General features: G+C 39.4%; 1 protein-coding gene across 2 annotated transcripts in view; it reads left to right on the top strand.

Moving 5' to 3' along the window:
• The first annotated feature begins 492 nt into the window (after positions 1–492).
• Positions 493–19,590, top strand: part of dnajc10 (DnaJ (Hsp40) homolog, subfamily C, member 10) — a 55,024-nt gene continuing 35,926 nt past the window's right edge. Inside the window, exons 1-4 of one of the 2 annotated variants that reach the window (XM_059966803.1) lie at positions 493–582; positions 10,735–11,110; positions 18,810–18,972; positions 19,242–19,292. In XM_059966803.1, the coding sequence (XP_059822786.1) occupies positions 10,892–11,110; positions 18,810–18,972; positions 19,242–19,292 (433 nt within the window). In that variant the 5' untranslated portion in view covers positions 493–582; positions 10,735–10,891. The remainder of the gene's footprint in view (positions 583–10,734; positions 11,111–18,809; positions 18,973–19,241; positions 19,293–19,590) is intronic. The other variant, XM_059966804.1, reaches the window with a different exon arrangement.

Below are 19,590 nucleotides of genomic sequence, written 5' to 3' on the forward strand. Positions count from 1 at the left end.
AATAGTTCGTAGGAACAAAAGCATATACATACATTAGATTTCTGAATTGTATATCATGAGTAAATTCGTAGGTACACGTTGGACTTCATTTGTATGCAAATTGTTTCTGCACTTCCTGTATAGCTACACCTAGAAATACTTGAACGGCTGCAAGACACTTATAAAGTTTTTAAGAGGAAATGGGAGTAGTTGGATATAAAAAGAGATTTTCTTTCATCGGCAAGTAGGTTCTGCCCCTCTACTCATTCTTCCTCTTCCGACAGGTGCGATCAGTATTTGCGTGGGTGACACGTCCCGCACCGGTTGTCAGTGAGAACGGTTGCACCAACCTGCAGCTGTGCGCCATGAGGCGAGGCGAGGCGAGTCCGGCCCCGCCCGCGCCCGCGCCCGCGCCGGCTCCTGGCGCCCAACCATTGGCCGAGGGGCCGACAGGCGCCGCCTCCCTCCACGTGGCGGTCGGCGGTCGGCGGTGGGCTGACGTCACTGCGTGTCCTGGAAATGCGTCCGGCGTCCGGCTGGCTGCAAGTGTAGCGGGTGGATGCGTCCGGGGAAACCAGATCCGAGCGGCCGGCGGGCGGGTGAGTGAGTGCCGTCTCCCATTGTCTAGACACTTATAGAGGGGGGCGAGAGGGCGTACTGTTCTTTAGATCGCGGCGTGGAGGAGGAAAACAGGCGGCCGTAGGGGGATCAGCTCTGCCCGGGGCCGGCGTGTGAGCCGCTTCACCAGGACTGCTTGTCACCCGGCATCGCTGACATAGTAACAGAAACATGCTGGGGACACTTTGCGGGCCGGATGGCAACTGAGTTGGTTTCTCAGTTCAGTCACCTTTCAACACAACTTGGGTCGATGGGGCTCATTCAGTAGCTGAGTGATGATTGTGTAAAGTATCAACACAGAACAGGTTCATGCTGCTTCCTCTCAGAGACATGGAACAGTGCAGCACGGGAACAGGTCCTTCGCCCCGGAATGTCTGTTTTGGGCATTATACTCAATTAAACTAATTTCTTTTGCATCTACGTGATCCGTATCTATTTCCCTGTGTAGAAGCTTCTTGAACGCCTCGATCATTCTTTACTTCCCGTGCCACCTCTGGCAGCATGTTCCAGACACCCGCTACGCTTCGTGTGTGGGGGGTAGATGGAGAGGAAGAAAACGTCCCTTTAAACTTTCTCTCACCTCAAAGCTACATCCAGTAGTATTTGACCCTTGCACTCTGGAAGATCAGATTCTGGCTGCCAGCCCTATTTATGCCTTTCCTAATAACTTCTATCAAGTCTGTGATACTGCAGAGGAGACAATCCAAGTTTGACTAGCCTTGTAGCTAATACCTTCCAGGCAGCATCATTGTAAAGCTCTTCTGACCACCCAGGACATGCCCTCTTCTCAATTGTTGCCATCAGGAAGGAGGTACAGAAGCCTGAAGGCACATACTCAGTGGTTCAAGAAAGGCTTCTTCCCCTCTGCCATCCAATTTCTAAATGGACGTTGAACCCATGAATACTACACTACTTTGTTTTTACTATCTAAGTTACATATATATACTTTAATTTAGTTTTTTTTCCTATATTTATCATGTATTGCATTGTATTTCTGCTGCAAAGTTAACAAATTTCTGGACATTTGCCGGTGATACTGAACTTGATTCTTATTCTGAACTCTCTCTTCCCATAATGGGCTGACCAGAGCTGCAGGACTCTAAAGTCTACTATATAAATGAGAACCTCTGTTCTTTCCTTAAGATACACATCCAGCCTCCTGTTAAGTGTGTACCCTTCACTTCAACCACGTTCTATGATAATGAGTTTAATCATTCTACCTCTTTTTTGCAAAGAACTTTGCAGGCAGAATGTGAGTACTGGTTGCAAATGTTTGGCCCCTATATGGCTCTGCTGAAGTGTCATCATTTTGTAAAGACAGTCAGTTGCTAGCTGTCTTACATTAATCGGAGTTAATTCTGTTCTTTGCAACAAGTCGATGCACAAAGGTTATCCACCCCTTTTGGATACTGGTGGAGAATTATGAGAGGAAACAAGCTGGATGGAATTCTTGGTAAAAAGAAATCTAAGAAACAAATGGAAATGAAATAGAGAATAGACAATAGGTGCAGAAGTAGACCATTCGGCCCCTCGAGTCTGCACCGCCATTCTGAGATCATGGCTGATCATTCTCTATCAATACCCAGTCCCTGCCTTGTCCCCATATCCCATGATTCCCCTATCCATCAGATATCTATCCAGCTCCTTCTTGAAAGCATCCAGAGAATTGGCCTCCACCGTCTTCCGAGGCAGTGCATTCCACACCTCCACAACTCTCTGGGGGAAGAAGCTCTTCCTCAACTCTGTTTTAAATAACTGACCTCTTATTCTCAATCCATGCCCTCTGGTACTGGACTCTCCCAACATCTGGAACATATTTCCTGCCTCAATCCTATCAAATCCTTTAATTATCTTAAACGTTTCAATCAGATCCCCTCTCAATCTCCTCAATTCCAGCGTGTACAAGCCCAATCTCTCCAATCTCTCTGCGTAAGACAGCCCTGCCATCCCAGGAATCAACCTAGTGAATCTACGCTGCACTTCCTCAATTGCCAGAATGTCCTTCCTTAAACCTGGAGACCAAAACTGTACACAATATTCCAGGTGTGGTCTCACCAGGGCCCTGTACAAATGCAAAAGAACATCCTTGCTCTTGTATTCAATTCCCCTTGTAACAAAGGCCAACATTCCATTTGCCCTCTTCACTGCCTGTTGCACTTGCTCATTCACCTTCATTGACTGGTGAACTAGGACTCCTAGGTCTCTTTGCATTTCTCCCTTACCTAACTCGACACCGTTCAGACAATACTCTGCCCTCTTGTTCCAGCTTCCAAAGTGGATAACTTCACATTTATTCACATTGAATGACATCTGCCAAGTATCTGCCCACTCACTCAGCCTATCCAAGTCTCCCTGTATTCTCCTAACGTCCTCTTCGCATGTCACACTGCCACCCAGTTTAGTATCGTCAGCAAACTTGCTGATATAGTTTTCAATGCCCTCATCTAAATCATTGACATAAATCGTAAAGAGCTGTGGTCCCAATACAGAGCCCTGTGGTACCCCACTAGTCACCTCCAGCCAGTCTGAGAAACACCCATTCACTGCTACCCTTTGCTTTCTATCTGCTAACCAGTTTTCTATCCATGTTGAAACCCTGCCCCCAATGCCATGAGCTCTGATTTTACTCACCAATCTCCTATGTGGCACCTTATCGAATGCCTTCTGAAAATCTAGGTATACAACATCCACTGGCTTACCCTTGTCTAACATCCTTGTTACACCCTCAAAAAAACTCCAACAGATTAGTCAAGCATGATTTGCCCTTGGTAAATGCATGCTGGCTCGGCCTAATCCTATTTCCGCCATCTAGATATGCCACTATTTCGTCCTTAATAATGGACTCAAGCATCTTCCCCACGACTGACGTTAGGCTAACAGGGCGATAGTTCTCAGTTTTCTCCTTCCCTCCCTTCTGGAAAAGTGGGACAACATTAGCCACTCTCCAATCTTCAGGAACTGATTCTGAATCTAAGGAACATTGGAAAATGATTACCAATGCATCCGCAATTTCCTGAGCCACCTCTTTTAGAACCCTCGGATGCAGACCATCTGGACCCGGGGATTTATTAGCCTTCAGTCCTACCAGTCTACTCATCACAGTTTCTTTCCTAATGTCAATCTGTCTCAATTCCTCTGATATCTTATGACCCTGGCCCATCCATACATCTGGGAGATTGCTTGTGTCCTCCCTGGTGAAGACAGATCTAAAGTATGCATTAAATTCTGTTGCCATTTCCCTGTTTCCCATAACAATTTCTCCCAATTCATTCTTCAAGGGGCCAACATTGTTCTTAACTATCTTCTTTCTCTTCACATGGCTAAAAAAGCTTTTGCTATCCCCTTTTATATTCCTGGCTAGACTGAGCTCATACCTGATTTTTTCTCTCCGTATTGCTTTTTTAGTTAAGATCTGCTGTTCCTTAAAACTTTCCCAATCATCTGTATTCCCACTCATCTTAGCCCTGTCATACTTCTTTTTCTTTAATGCTATACAATCTCTGACTTCCTTTGTCAACCACTGTGGCCCCTTCCCCCTCTTTGAATCCTTCCTTCTCATTGGAATGAACTGCATTTGCATCTTTTGTATTATGCCCAAGAATATCTGCCACTGCTGATCCACTGTCTTTCCTGCCAGGGCATCCGCCCATTTAACTTTGGCCAGCTCATCCCTCATGGCTCCATAGTCTCCTTTATTTAATTGCAACACTGACACCTCTGATCTGCCCCCTATCCCTCTCAAATTGTAGATAAAAACTTATCATGTTATGATGAAGTAAGATAGTGATTGACATTTGGCCTTGAAGTTATCATAATGTCATCGCTCGGTCCCAGAGCTGGAAAAGGTGCCAAGAAAGATCAGGAAATCCTGTTTCTGACTCTTATTGGTATTTCTATTTTCTTTCCTTTCCCCAGATAAAAATTGTTGTCATGGGTTTCAGATAACCTAATTGTAAGTCATTAAATGTTTTTCAGTACCGTATCTGATACTTGATTCCCTTTTTTTTGCTCCTCCTCCACAAGTCTTAAAGAGTATGCATCTTGTCTGAATTTATCCTGACATAAGATCTCTACATAAAATACTAATTTTTTAGTCACTGGACTTCACAAAAAACTTCCTTTATTATTTTTTTTAAAAATGTGTAACAATGTAAAGAGCTGGTGTCTGTTGGCATAGATAACAGTTAAATTGTGGATTCTGCTTTTGAACCCAGAAGCCCAGCATATTTTGATATTAGTTGTTAATGCTTGGAAATTTACATGTAATATTGCAAACATTAGCTCTGTGAATGTGGGTGCTTCAGGAAAGGTTACATTTTTTATGCCTACTTTAACAGTTCATTGGGTTAGCAGTTTTACAGTCTGTAGAATATTTCATGAATGTCACATTAGATGAACACTGCTTTTTTTGTTAAACGTTTTTGTTAAAGTTGCATCTGTAGAAGCCAGTGAGCCCACAGCCATTGCAATGTAACCTGGTAAAACTGTTTTACTCTGTGTATCAGCTATTGTTGAGTTAATAGCCCTTTTGCCTCTGCTTGAAGGTTGTTGGGCTTTTTATTTTTATGTTTTAGGATCTTCAGTATACAGTCAACTGTTCATCCTCAGTTGCTCTTGATAGTGGTTCCTAGTCTTCATGAACTATGAGTCATTCTAATGACAGACCTCCCAGTAGACTGTTGCAGAACGAGCTGCGGGATCCAGCAATCGTGAAAGATCGGTGAAAGACAGGATGTATACATCGTGGGTAGGGAACCATGAGGGCATAAAGTTTCCATGCACCTGCTGCCTGTTGTCCAAGCCAGTAACATTAGCAGTGGTGGTGGATTTTGGGCATTATTAGAGTAGCCTGGGTGAGTAAATAACAGTGCTTTTTATAAATGACAACTGCAGCCGTCGTGTGCTGATGATGCTTAGAATAGGTGTTTGGGCTGTTGATGGAGTGCCAAGCTAATAAACTAGCTTATCTAGGATGGAGTGAAACTTAGAATTGTTGAACATGAGCACATTCCATCATATGCCCAACTTGGGCATCATAAATGGGGAACAGGCCTTGCTGTCAGGAGGCTTATTGTAGTATACCAATCTCTGACCTACTCTTGTAATTCATGGCATTTATATGGCTGGTCCAGTCGAGCTTGTGATTATTATGACCCTTCTGTCTCCCCGCCGGTGGGGGATCTGGCCATGGAAATGTCATTAAGTGCCTAGTGCTATCTTCTTAACTGGATGCCCAGCTCTTTTTGGAGATTGCCTTTGGCAGTCACTTTGATGGTGTCTTTGTCAATTGCCTCTGTTGTTTTGGTCTTGTTCCATGTAGGCAAGAGCTGCTTCATTTACTGAGGAACTGTGAATGAGGAACATTCTTAATTCAAACTTCTGATGGCAAAAAGATCATTGAAGTAGCTGAAGGCATTTGGGTGTAGGACAGTACTTTGAAGAACTCTCCCATTAAGATCTTGGCATTTTAATCTTTGATTCAGTTAATCCAAAAAATACCAAATTGTGTTTGTCCTTAAATTTAGATTCTACCTTGTGAAAATATTTTCCCTCTCTGTTTAGCTTGTTCATTTATAGTACTAGTGTTTTTCCCTTTAGAGTTGTTCCCTTTAGAGCTGCTAGCTTGAATAACTTGTAGAAATTATGTACTGCAGCTACTGTGTACCTGTGGTTGAGGGATGGGATGCATCAGTGAGTTTCTTTGTCCAGCATTATATCAAGTTTCTTGTGTCATATTATGCAGATAGTACTACTGAACTGTGATGATGAATTGAACATCTCATATAGTAATTTAAATAATAAATAAAGCTAATTTTTCCACATGAATTTGATTAGATACCCACAGTAAGATAAAATGCAGACGTTTTCATTTGGGAATTGAAGTCTTGATAAATTTATAAACATGAGAAAGTCTGCAGATGCACTGCAGGGAGTGGTGCAGGCAGCCAGCACATCTGTGAATGTGAACTTTTCCTCTATTCAGGACATTTATAGCAGCAGGTGCATGAAAAGGGCTTGGTGGATCATTAGGGACTCCAACCACCCCAACCACAAACTGGTTCAGCTGCTTCCGTCTGACAAAAGGTGCCGCAGCATTAAAGCCAGGACCAACATGCTGCGAGACAGCTTCTTGCACCAGGCCATCAGATTTATCAATACACGTTGATCTGATTGCATACCTGCCTCCACATACGTGTATGCAAAACAATTATGCACACAGTCTTGGTGTCTGGGCAATATTCTCCCATTTTTTTTCCCTTATTGCTTGTACAAATTGACAGAGATGCAGCATAAAGATTTTTATTCCCTCATGTTGTGAGATAGATGTAAGAAATTAAATTCTAACTCTTGAATCTAAATGCTGGAAATCCAAAGCAACACGCACGAAATGCAGGAGAAACTCAGCAGGCCAGGCAACATCTATGGAGATGAATAAACAGTTAACGTTTCAGGCTGAGATCCTTCTTCAGGACCTTTGGTCCTGAAACGTTGACTCTGTTTATTCATTTCCATAGATGCTGCCTGTCTTGCTGAGTTCTTCCAGAATTTTGTGTTGCTTTTGATAATTTTGTGTTTGCGGTAATCAATGTAGTATCAGTAGTTTGCAGTATCAATGGATTCTGTTCAGTGCTTATTATCCAGCCTTACTTTAGTAATTTAGGTAACATTGTCTAAATGCTTTGTGTACATTTAACATTTGTATTGAATTGCACAACATTTTTGTTAAATAAACTAATGCACTCAACTCGTTACTTTCATAGTGAACTTTTTTACTTAAAGAAAATGGGCATGTCTGCCAGGTCCAGCATTTATTATCGGTTTCCAATAATCCTTCAAATCATTGTGTGTTTTATTTTATGTTAAAAATGATCTTAAGTTGCATTGTAAAATACCAATTTAAAAAAAAGGTACTCGGATATTTAAATGTTATCCTCCTGTATAAAGCCAATTATTTTAGTTTCATCTTTTTAAATGCTCCATACAATATCTGTTGTACCATGAGGGCAAAAGTGTGTTGTCAGTGAAAGTCAACAAGTCGTATCTAAATAAGTTGAATATATCTACCATAAAATTACTTGATAACCTGTGAACAATGGGGAATCATTTTTGCAGAACCTTCCTGGAATAAAGTCTTCAATAGAATATGTTACACATTCTGAAGTAGTTAGTAACTAGATTTTCACCTCCACTCCCACCTCAAGCACTAATTTTAAAATTTGGATTCCCAAACTGATATGTAGAGCTCCATTTAGAATTCTGTCTTTTATTATTCCAATAGCTTAACTTCAAAAAAAGGAGTGTCAATTCTTTGTTTCACATTTAAGCTTATTTACTCTGCAGAGTTACTCTCTGTAGTTTCAGATTTGTCCTGGGAGAAAGACACAGGAAACAAAATGGAATTGCATTTCCCAGTTTCTCTTGAAACTCTGGTAAATCTGATCAATAAGTGAAGCTGGAACACAATTTAGTCCAATTTATTTACAAAAGTAAACAAGCTATCTGTTAGTGTGTTGTATTTACTGTATTATGACACCATTGTGTCTTGCAGAAACTATTTGCTGTCATTCACCTTCTCACTGGCAAAATGATTTCAATTGACCATTTTGTATATCCTGATCAGTATGCCAAATAATCAAGATCACAAATGCTGATCAATTATTGCATTACTGTTTGTAGGAATTGGTTGCCACTCTACCTGTGTTGCCTGAAAGACTACAGTAACTGCTATATTGGCTGCAAGCCAGTGTGGGGCATTCAACTCTAGTTAGGTTTAACAGAAGAATCCAGCTTGACGCCTTCTTCCAGCCAAGGTTCTTTAGTGTCCTGCATGACGGTGAAAATGCTGTCAGAACTACATAAGCTCCCTGTTTGAAATCAGTAATCATGGGGAGTACTAGGCTTGTCTCCAGTTACTTTCATCCCTAAATAGAATATAACATGTTTTAAAATTGAACTATAGACTGCCACTATTGCAATCATAGTGTTATTGTGGGCCATCTGGCCAGACTCTTGTTTCTCTAAATGTCGTAGAGAAGTTCAGCACAGAAACAGGCCCTTCAGCCCATCTAGTCCATGCCAAATCCATTTAAACTGCCTATTTCCAACAACCTGCACTGGGACCATAGCCCTTCATATCCCTACTATCTATATACCTATCCAAACTTCTCTTAAATGTTGAAAACGAGCTCACATGGACCACTTGTATTGGCAGCTCATTCCACACTCTTACAACCCTCTGAGTAAAGAAGCTTTGCCTCATGTTCCCCTTAAATTTCTTATCTTTCACCCTTGAGCCATGGCCTCTGGTTGTAGTCCCAGCCGACCTCAGTGGAAAAAGTCAGCTTGCAGTTACCCTATCAATACCCCTAATAATTTTGTATACCTCTATCAAATCTCCTCTCACTCTTCTACATTCTAAAGAATACAGTCCTAACCTATTCAATTTTTTCCTGCAACTCAAGTCTTCCAGACCCGGCAACATTATTATAAATTTTCTGTACACACTTTCAACCTTGCTTGCATTTTTCCTGTAGGTAGGTGACTAAAACTGCACACAATTCATGAAATTAGGCCTCACCAACATCTTGTGCAACTTCAACATACCATCCCATCTTCTGTGCTCATACATTAATTTATAAAGGCCAATGTGCTAAAAGCTTTCTTTATGACTGTATCTACCTGTGAGGCCACTTTTAGTGAATTATGTACCTGTATTCCCAGATCTCTTTGTTGTACTTCACTCTTCAGTGCCCTACCAAGGAGTGATATATCCAGATCTTTATATAGTTGTACCCCCATTTAAACCCTGTTATATTCCCCATCTGTACATTAAAAAACTGGAATTTTGTTCAATATTTCCGGTATCATTTAGACAGTTGTGTCATTATCAGATTCAACACTGGTGGCTTGAATTGCTGACATCAAAACTCATTTGCTGTCACTGAAGTTATTATTTCATATATTAATATAGCTTTATTTTCACCTCTACTGCTCACAACATCGTTGATAGTCAAATTCAGGAGCATCTTGAAACTTTCTCTGTAGTGTTAATTGTATTGGATTTCATCAATGATCTACAGTCCAATTAAAAGTATTGGTGTAAAAATGATTTTACTGCCACATTAACTATTCAATTATTGTGGTTGTTTTACAGAATATATACAAGCAACACTGGACTTAACCAATTAGGTCAAGATCACACTTGATGATGTTGTGTTTAAAGTTTCCTCCTCATCCTTGATCATAATCCAAATATCATAGTAGTCACTAACATTGTATTGATAAACTCATTGCTTTCCTTCATTTTTTCCTATTCTCCACAGTAGTGGTAGTAGTAGTAGTAGTGCATTCACTCAAGTTGAGTGTGATGTTCTCCTAAGGGTCATCTATTGGTGGGTCCTCAGGTGGCCGTAGAGGCCAATTCGAGATTCTGATGCAGTGTGGGCAAAAGTAAGTGCCTGCTGCAGTTAGTGGTCTTTGTTTGTTCATTCTCTTCTTTCACTGCTGCCGCTTGTTCCCTGTGGCACAGTAGACATTGTTCTCATCTAGCACAGCTCTCTTCTGAACAGATTTCCTCCAGGTATATCTTCACAGTATGATTATACCCTGATAGGTGATGTAAAACATTTAAAGTCCAGTGTTCATCTATATTGATGCTTTTCTGTCACAAGCAGGATCTTTGACTGATATTTTTTCTGCCCCATTGTTTGGAGGGACTGATCCAAAGACAATATCATAAGACACGGTTAAGTATGGGCAGTAGTTGAACTGGGAATTTTCTAGAGCACATTGCTGACATGGACAACAAATAGTTGAACAAACAATTTGAAACTCCAAACATTATTTTAATTTTCACTACTACCTAAGACAACTGACTGAATATTGTGTGACAGGGGTAGTGGAGAGGAAAGAAAGCAATCAGCCCATTTACTATCTAACTGCAGAACTGATTGTATAGGTTGAATCCCATCTTTATAAAGACTGATGAGAAAATGTTAAAGCTGCTGTTCCAATCTGTCCTTTTTGACATAGAAGCCTATAGTAAGTTTATTGTGCTAATATGTAATTTCTTCATTTCTTGTAATTGCTCTCTCCAAAGTATGTGAAGGATATAAATGCATTTTTTTTTGCTTGCAGATTATTTGAAGACATCTTGAAAACCTACTGTTAAAACTTGATGATATTGGTACTATTCTAAACGAAGATCAAGAACGATGCCATTAATTTATCAAAACTCTTCCAGTACCAGAGTTATACAACAACCATAAAGTGAACTGGAACCTTATTCTTCAAAATGGATCGTTTTAATCTCATATTTCATGATTCAAAGAGCTGTAAACAATCTTCAAACAAAGTAGTTCTGGTTCTCGTAATTATAACAGCATTAGCAGTTCTGGTGTGCACTGATGGAGACTACTATAAATTGCTTGGACTATCTAAAAGTGCAACAAATCGACAGATAAGGCAAGCATTTAAGAAGCTTGCACTCACAATGCATCCTGATAAAAATCCAGTAAGTGGGATGGTTTTGATCCATGGCTTCAAATATAGTGTGAAAGATACCTTGTGCTGGATCAAATATACGGCTAAGGAAGAAATGATCTATTAGTTCAGTACTAAAAGAAAATGCAGTGTAATGCACAATGATATATCCCCAGTTGTTTCTTAAGCAATTAGATTGAAATGAGTGCTTTGCTGTTGAACTATAAAGTCGCTAAATTTCATGCTAGCAACAAGTTACCCTTATTTGACACTCACTGACTTAACTGGTAAGTCTCTACTCAACATTTGCAGTTCCCCAGTAACAAATTTTGTCAAAGTGTTGACTGATCCTCACTGCCTGTGAAACAGCTAGAGAAAAACTTTGCCCAACCTTCAGAAAATATTAAAATTCAAACAATTAAAAGTCAAAAAATTAAATAAAAAAAATGACAGAACAACATTTTAATTAAATGTACTTCCCAAACTATGCAGCCTCCTTTTGTTACTCGTAGCCATTCCTCTCTGTTTTAGCTCATTTAGAAACTGCTCAGATCCTAACTGGAGGTGTTCTTTTAGGCAGGTTCCCAACTTCCAAGTGCTGAAGAATTGTCACAGTTGCCAAAACTTTCCTAGATCATAATATTCTGATATCAAAAGTCTAGACACAGCCATGTTAAATTTGGCTAATAACTGAATTTTACACATTAGCTATAAAATGATTCTTTTTAAATTCCCCGTATTCTATCCAAGATGGAGGCACATGTACCCTAAATGACATCATCATGATGTGATCTATCTATTTAGAGAACTATCCACATGCCATGCATAATAAGAATTTTTAAAGAGAATGGTCATGTTCCTAACTTGCCATGCATACAAGCTGAAAAGGACTTTTACTTGCCATTTGGCTTGTAAAGGTTCAGTGTCTCAAGAGGTTTTCTTATTCTTTGATATGAGTGAGTAGCTTCAGGATCTCCAGGTGAATTGGTATACCATCTCATAGATCTTTCAAGCTTCAGGATCTCCAGGTGAATTGGTATACCATCTCATAGATCTTTCAAGCTTCAGGATCTCCAGGTGAATTGGTATACCATCTCGTAGTCCTTTCAAGCTTCAGGATCTCCAGGTGAATTGGTATGCCATCTCATAGTTCTTTCAAGCTTCAGGATCTCCAGGTGAATTGGTATACCATCTCATAGTTCTTTCAAGCTTCAGGATCTCCAGGTGAATTGGTATACCATCTCATAGTTCTTTCAAGCTTCAGGATCTTCAGGTGAATTGGTATACCATCTCATAGTTCTTTCAAGCTTCAGGATCTCCAGGTGAATTGGTATACCATCTTGTAGTCCTTTCAAGCTTCAGGATCTCCAGGTGAATTGGTATACCATCTCGTAGTCCTTTCAAGCTTCAGGATCTCCAGGTGAATTGGTATACCATCTCGTAGTGCTTTCAAGCTTCAAGATCTCTAGGTGAATTGGTATACCATCTCATAGTTCTTTCAATCTTCAGGATCTCCAGGTGAATTGGTATACCATCTCATAGTCCTTTCAATCTTCAGGATCTCCAGGTGAATTAGTATACCATCTCATAGTCCTTTCAAGCTTCAGGATCTCCAGGTGAATTGGTATACCATCTCATAGTCCTTTCAAGCTTCAGGATCTCCAGGTGAATTGGTATACCATCTCATAGTCCTTTCAAGCTTCAGGATCTGCTTCTCTTACTATATCTGCTATAACATGATTCCTCCTTTCTGGATTATTTGGAGTCAAAGTTGATATGTCTTTCACTGCCAATCCTGAAACTAGATGTTTTATGACTTATGACTCTTGACGCCTCAAATCCGAACAATTCTGTCAATTTTCCAACATATTGCTTCTGTGGAAGTCTGAAGATCTTGACAGCTGGGTCAGAGCTTGAATGCTATCTGCTCCTACAAAATGTAACCAAGCAATCATAAGGCTTCCAACCCAGATAAGCTCAATGCCTTCTATGCTTGTTTTGACTGTCAAAATATACAGAGACCTTAACAAACTCTCACAGCCCCCAATGACTCTATGATTTTAGTATCTGAGACTGACATGAGAGCATCCTTCAGGAGGGTGAAGCCACAGAAAGCATCTGACCCAGACAGGGTACCTGAGTGAGTACCAGACCTGTGTTAAATCAACTGGCTGGAGTGTTTGCCTAATAATTTTTAACCTCCAGCCTCAGCAGGCTTCAATTATACCAGTGCCTAAGAAGAACATGGTAACGTGCCTCAACGACTATCATCCAGTAGCACCTACATCAAAAATGATGAAGAGGTTGGTGATGAAACATAACTCTTTTTGAGAATTGACTTGGATCCATTCCAATTTGCCTACCATCACAACAGGTCAACAGTAGATGCCTCTTCATTGGTTCTTTGCTCAACCCAGGAACTTTTTGATTCTGAAGGTGCATACATCAGGATATTTGTCACTGACTATAGCTCAGCATTCAGTACTGTCATCCCCTCAAAACTAACCAATCTAGACCTTGGCCTCAATACCTCTGTGCAACCAGATCCTCTATTTCCTCACTGGCAGACCCCAGTCAATTCGAATTGGCAACAACATCTCCAACAGAATCTCCCATCAGCACAGGTGCACCACAAGGCTGTGCTAAGCCCCCTGCTCGATACTTATGACTGTGAGGCTAAGCACAGCTCCAATGCCATATTTACATTTGCTGATAATGCCACTCTGGTTGGCCAAGTCAACAGTGATAATGTTTCAGTTTATTGGAGGAAATTTGAAAATCTGGCTGAGTGGTGGGTGCCACAGTAAAAATCATTCATTTAATGTTAGCAAGACCAAGAAGCTGATTATTGACTTCAGAAGGAGGAATCCAGAGGTTCATGAGCCAGATCTCTCGAATCAGAGGTGAAGAGGATCAGCAACTTTAACTTCCTCGGTGCTATCATTTAAGTGCCATTATGGAGAAAGCATGGCAGTGCCTCTTTTATTAAATTTTTGAAGAAATTCAACATGATATCTAAAATGTTGACAAAATCCTATAGATGTGTGCTGAAGAATATATTGACTGGTTGCATCATGGCTTGATATGGAAACATTATTGCACTTGAATGGAAAATCTAACAATAGATATTGGATATGGTCACATCCATCACTGGTAAAGTCCTCCCCACTATTGAGTCCATGTATAGGGAGTGCTGTCATAGGAAAACAGCATCCATCATCAAGGATCCCATCCTGCTGTAATCAGGAAGAATGTATTGGAGACGCAAGACCAATACAACTATGTTCACGAATAGTTATTGCTGGTCAACGATCAGGCTTTTGAACTAGTGAGGATAACTTCACTTGCTTCATCACTCCAGCATTTATGGATGTTGGTCACTCCATCACTGATCTGTCGCCACAACCTATGAACTCATTTTGAAGAACACTTCATCTTGAGTTTTCTACTGCTTATTTATTATTATGTTTGCATCATTTGTTCTCCTGTGCGCTTTGATTGTTTGTCTGTCTTTTTCGGTGCAGTCTGCTTCTATCATGTTTCTTGTATTTGCTGTGAATGCCCACAACAAAGTCAATATGAGAGTTGTATATGGTGTCATATATGTACTCTGTACTGTGACCTCAGTCTCTCTAAACCTTCTCATTTTTTACTTTTTTCCTTTAAGATCCACATTTGTCAAGCTTTTATCACCTGCCAACCTATAGCATAAACAGTTTGCTTTGCTATTACAGTTGCGATGGTACAGTAGTGTGAATATTTGTTTCATCTGTTGCCGTTTACATGCTCCAGACCTATGTCCAAATCTAATTGACATGCTTCTTAACACAGCTAGAGCCAGACACTGCAATCTCTCTTTCTCTCTGGGCTTTTCAACCATCTTGCTATGTTCTGCTTTGCTGTCAATTATTCTCTTCAACAGAGAAGTGTTCTATGTTTACCTTGCCAAGTTTATGTGTTCCTTCATTTTCAAAATGATCAATATCCTACACTAAAGACTCATCTGCTAAGGTTCAACTGACTCTGAATGAATATTCCCAGTTATTCTGATTTCAGTTCCATTTTCTGAAAGCTCTATTCCATTCAGAAGTCTGTGTCTTTTCTGGTGCCTCCTCTCCTGAACGATCTTCAGATTGAATATATTTTTGCTTCTGACCAATGTCTTTGGTCCAAGTTCTTCACCTTCAGTTTGTTCAGAGATTTGACATAATGCACCAATTTTGTTTGTTGCTGTTTCATCAGCTTTCTGCATTGTTATTTCCCTCACCACAAGTGCTAACCATTTGGTCAACTGTATCTCTTAGTACCTGAGATGATAAGACTACTATCAGCTGCATTCTCATCTTTATCAAGTGCCTTAAATAAATTCCTATTGCTACTAAAGGGAAGAGCAATGTATCTACTTTTGACCTTATTACCTTGTTATCCCATTCTGTGTCTGCAACTACGTACTTTGTTTCAAACTCAATAAATGCAGTACCTTATTTTTCGATTATCTCCAGTAGCCGGTATGTTCATGTCAATGATTTCTTCGAAAACCTCTTGAGGATTTTATACAACAGATTGTTAATGAACTATGCTCCATAATCTAGTTTTCTCTGAGAAGAATAGTTCCACTTTGCCAGTTCTTTTCGTGTCTCATCAGCGTGCTTCCATTGCAATCAGTGATCTTTGCATTTCTTCAGCCTCAAAGTCTGCATGACCAGACTTCCAGTTGGTTACTATTCTGCTGACTATTACTGATTTCTTAAGGGAAATAAAGTGATCAGTACCTCTTTCAGTGCTGTGAACTTCTTCCATTTGTTCAAATACCACACAGGTAATAAAAGCACTACCTGCCCAGGATCTGATTTTTCTGAACTTTATTCATATTTAGTTCTTTTCATGGGGATTTTATTCTTTGCATAGTATTTTGCAGTCTAAGTACTTTCCCAACTTTTAGTAGCTTGCAAAAAAACTAGTAATTATGAATACTTATCCTGATATTCAATTGATGATCCATAATCAAAGATATCCAGCTAAGACTCAAAATACATTCTCACACTTGTAGTTTAGGTCTACAGTAGCAAGTGTCATTCCAGTTATTTGACAGTCTGCTGTCGTGTTCACTTGCCTTGGGTGCTTATTTACATTGGCAATAGTTTTTTTGTTTCTTAAACCCATTAGGATTGTCCACTGCGATTGTTGGTCAGATATTGTAAGCACACCTTTTCACTAGTCTCTCTGACTATCTGCATCTATTTGGGATACTTGTGGTAGCTGCCATCTGAATTTACTCTCTTCTGTTCCTCATTTTCATCCTGAAAGTTAGTGTTTTATCCCTCAACCTGCAAGCAGATGCAATGTGCAAGTGCACTAAACACTTGGTCATTAAAGGGTCAAATAAGGGAGTAAATCATAATTTTGTGGATCATAGTTGGAATGTCTTAGAAGAACTGGCTCCTAGATATTGACTGTTCCATGCTATTCTGTCCCGTGGCACTGAGTAAAGTGCTCTCATTATTTCCTGCTCATTCCATGGATGTAGGTATTTGGCACAGTGTTAAAATGTACATTGAGTAATTTTGTTCAACAGAATTCCTCAATTGAATTGACTTTATTTCTTACATCCTTCACATACATGAGGAGTAAAAATCTTTACGTTACATCTCCATCTAAATGTGAAATTTATAGTAAATTGATTAATAAAAATAATAGCTGCACCAGACCTTTGTCTGCATTTTCTAAATTTAAAACACTTCACAATCTTTAGTGATTGAGGATTGTAATGATCATTCAGTTTTTAAATTACTTCTCATGAGACATCCTGGCATTTAGAGGATTAAGCAGATCCAAGAGTATTTGCTACACTTATGATTTGACATCTGTCAGCGGAATTGTTGCCTTCCTCTCCCCAACTTTTGATTGTGAAGTGGGGCATCTTACCTACCCATGCAAAAGAAAATATCCCCATCCTTTCCTTGTGTCGGATGAATGTTTCAGAAGCTCTGTTTTAACTTGCATTGTAGACCTTTGACAATGCAGCCTCCCTGAGCTGACTCATACTCTTTCCTACTGTTGCTGGTGAACTTCATGCCTGTCCCTCTACCAAACAGTGCCTTCCACTGCTGTTATCAGTCTTGTTTTGTGTTGCTTTAATTCACCATGTGCCAAAGGATTCCTTTGCATTTGTGGTTCTACAAACTCAAGCCATGTTAAGTGCAATATAGTTTTTTGTTGGCTTTGTTTCTTTTCAAGGCTGGTAGTCCTGTGCTGCATTGAAGAGCCAGGACCAGTGATGTTCAAATTAGGGTATAGCTACACATTATCAGACAAAACATAAAAAACAAAGTTGTACTTGTACATACTGAATGGCATCATCATCATAAGATAAGCCTGCTTGAAGAAGCCCTCCCATATATACAGCACAGACTCACCAAGGGTCCAAAATCAGAGTACTGTACTGTCAAGAAAAGCTGAAGAAAGAATCATCACTTTGCTGCATGAATGTGCTTGAAATGCAAGCTCAGTGGCCCTTGCATGAGAAAATGCTGGTTCATCGCTGTCCTGATTAATCCAGACTCTTGGACCCTCTGCGTCAGAATTAAATATCATCCTCATGTTACACAAAATTAATAACCTGCACTTTTTGGAAGACTGACTATTGGAGAAACTGAATTAGTTATTATTTTCAAACCTGATGAATGTTTACCAGATCCACAATTGTTAGTCCCTAAATAATGTTCCCATCCTCCTTGGCAAATAAAACAAACCTGGTTGTGCCCAGCCTTGGAACTAGACCTAACCCCAAGATGATTTGGACTTCATTGCAGTTTTGTTTCATTCATTCAGGGTTTGGAGTTGTTAGTGTGTCAGCATTTATTGCCCCTGAACTGAGAAAGCAGTTAAATATATTGGTTGGTATGAAGTCACAAATAGTCCAGACTGAGCAAGGATGCCAGACTGCAGGATGTGAGAGATGGATTTCATAACAATCTAATTGTTCTGTTACATTGGCTATCTAAAATAAATAAATTATGTTTATTTAATGATAAAAATTCAAATTTTCCAGCTGCCAGGGATGAATGGTTGAGAATTTTTGTTATGAATCCAGTTAGTTAACCACTCTCTGCTAAGTTTTCAGAAAGACCAGCATTTGGCTTCTCTAAAACTCTGATAACTGCCCTTCCTTCAGCTGAAAGGAAACCTTTATTACCTCAGGACTTGACCATAACTATCAGGTTTGCACCAAATCCTAATCATCCCCATGTTTGCTTGCCTACATTGGCTTTGAAATTGGCATCCATATTTTCAAATCTCTGTCTGGTCTTACCCCTCACTTCACTAGTTATTTTCACATTATATGATGTTCCAAAAAATCTTCATTTCTCAAATTCTAGATTCTTGGTCACTCACTAATATTTATTTCTATCATGGTGACTGTTCCTTCAGCTTGCGCACTATCTTTGGACTCTATTCTTAAACCTCTACACTTTTTCCCCTTCTTTTTTAAATACTAACACCCTATTTCTTCAACTAAGCTTAGTTGCTATTCTCCTAATATCAACTTAAAGGGCTTTGCAGAAGATTATGTTGTGGTTAGGTCGATCAAAAGTAATGCGTGAATAGAAGCTGTTTTATTAAATGAGCTCATTGCCTGGTTATATGAAAAGAAAAATTTAAATGCTGGATTTTCTCAACCGATCATTATTTCTGGAACAGTTGCATTTTTCACTTTCCTGTCTTGGTAGAATAATCCAGATGCACATGACAACTTTTTGAAAATAAATAGAGCATATGAAGTTTTAAAAGATGAGGATCTTCGAAAAAAGTATGACAAATATGGTGAGAAAGGCCTGCAAGATCACCAGGGTGGCCAGTACGAAAGCTGGAACTTCTATCGTTATGATTTTGGTAAGAAAATATATTTTATTTATTTCTATAATGCTGTATCAGTTCTTCCAAAATATTTTAAAATGTTTTTTCAAGCAAGCATTACATGGAAGAAACTTTTCACTTTTATTGTGTATCTTCTATTAAATACTCATAGAATATTGATGTATTTGATGCCATTAATACTAAGATGATAGCATAATACGTTCAACCTTTTTGTTAGTTTAGATCAATAACTACAAATGGTATCTTAGATTTATTTTCTCCCATGCTCTTTTTTTTTCTTTTAGGTATCTATGATGACGATGTTGAAATTATAACATTGGATAAAGAGGACTTTGGTATGTTAGTTACAGGAAATTAGTTGTAGAATAGAACCCATATGGAAAGCTTTATGCCTTATTTGTTATAATTAACTTTATTATATTAACTTCTGTGTGAACAGTATAATGTCTCTTGAGATCTGTTGCATATGCGCTTACCAGTTCTTCTCAACCAAATTTTAATGTTAGCTGTCCAACTTGTTTTGATTTGTTCGTGATGTCTTGGACTGTTTTTATCAATTTTTAACTTAATATATGATGTGATAAATTATTTCCGAAGTTGATCGGTTCGCCCTTCCTACTTTTCAATGCTGGA

Source organism: Hypanus sabinus, chromosome 4 (assembly GCF_030144855.1).
Source record: "Hypanus sabinus isolate sHypSab1 chromosome 4, sHypSab1.hap1, whole genome shotgun sequence".
Taxonomy (NCBI): Eukaryota; Metazoa; Chordata; class Chondrichthyes; order Myliobatiformes; family Dasyatidae; genus Hypanus; species Hypanus sabinus.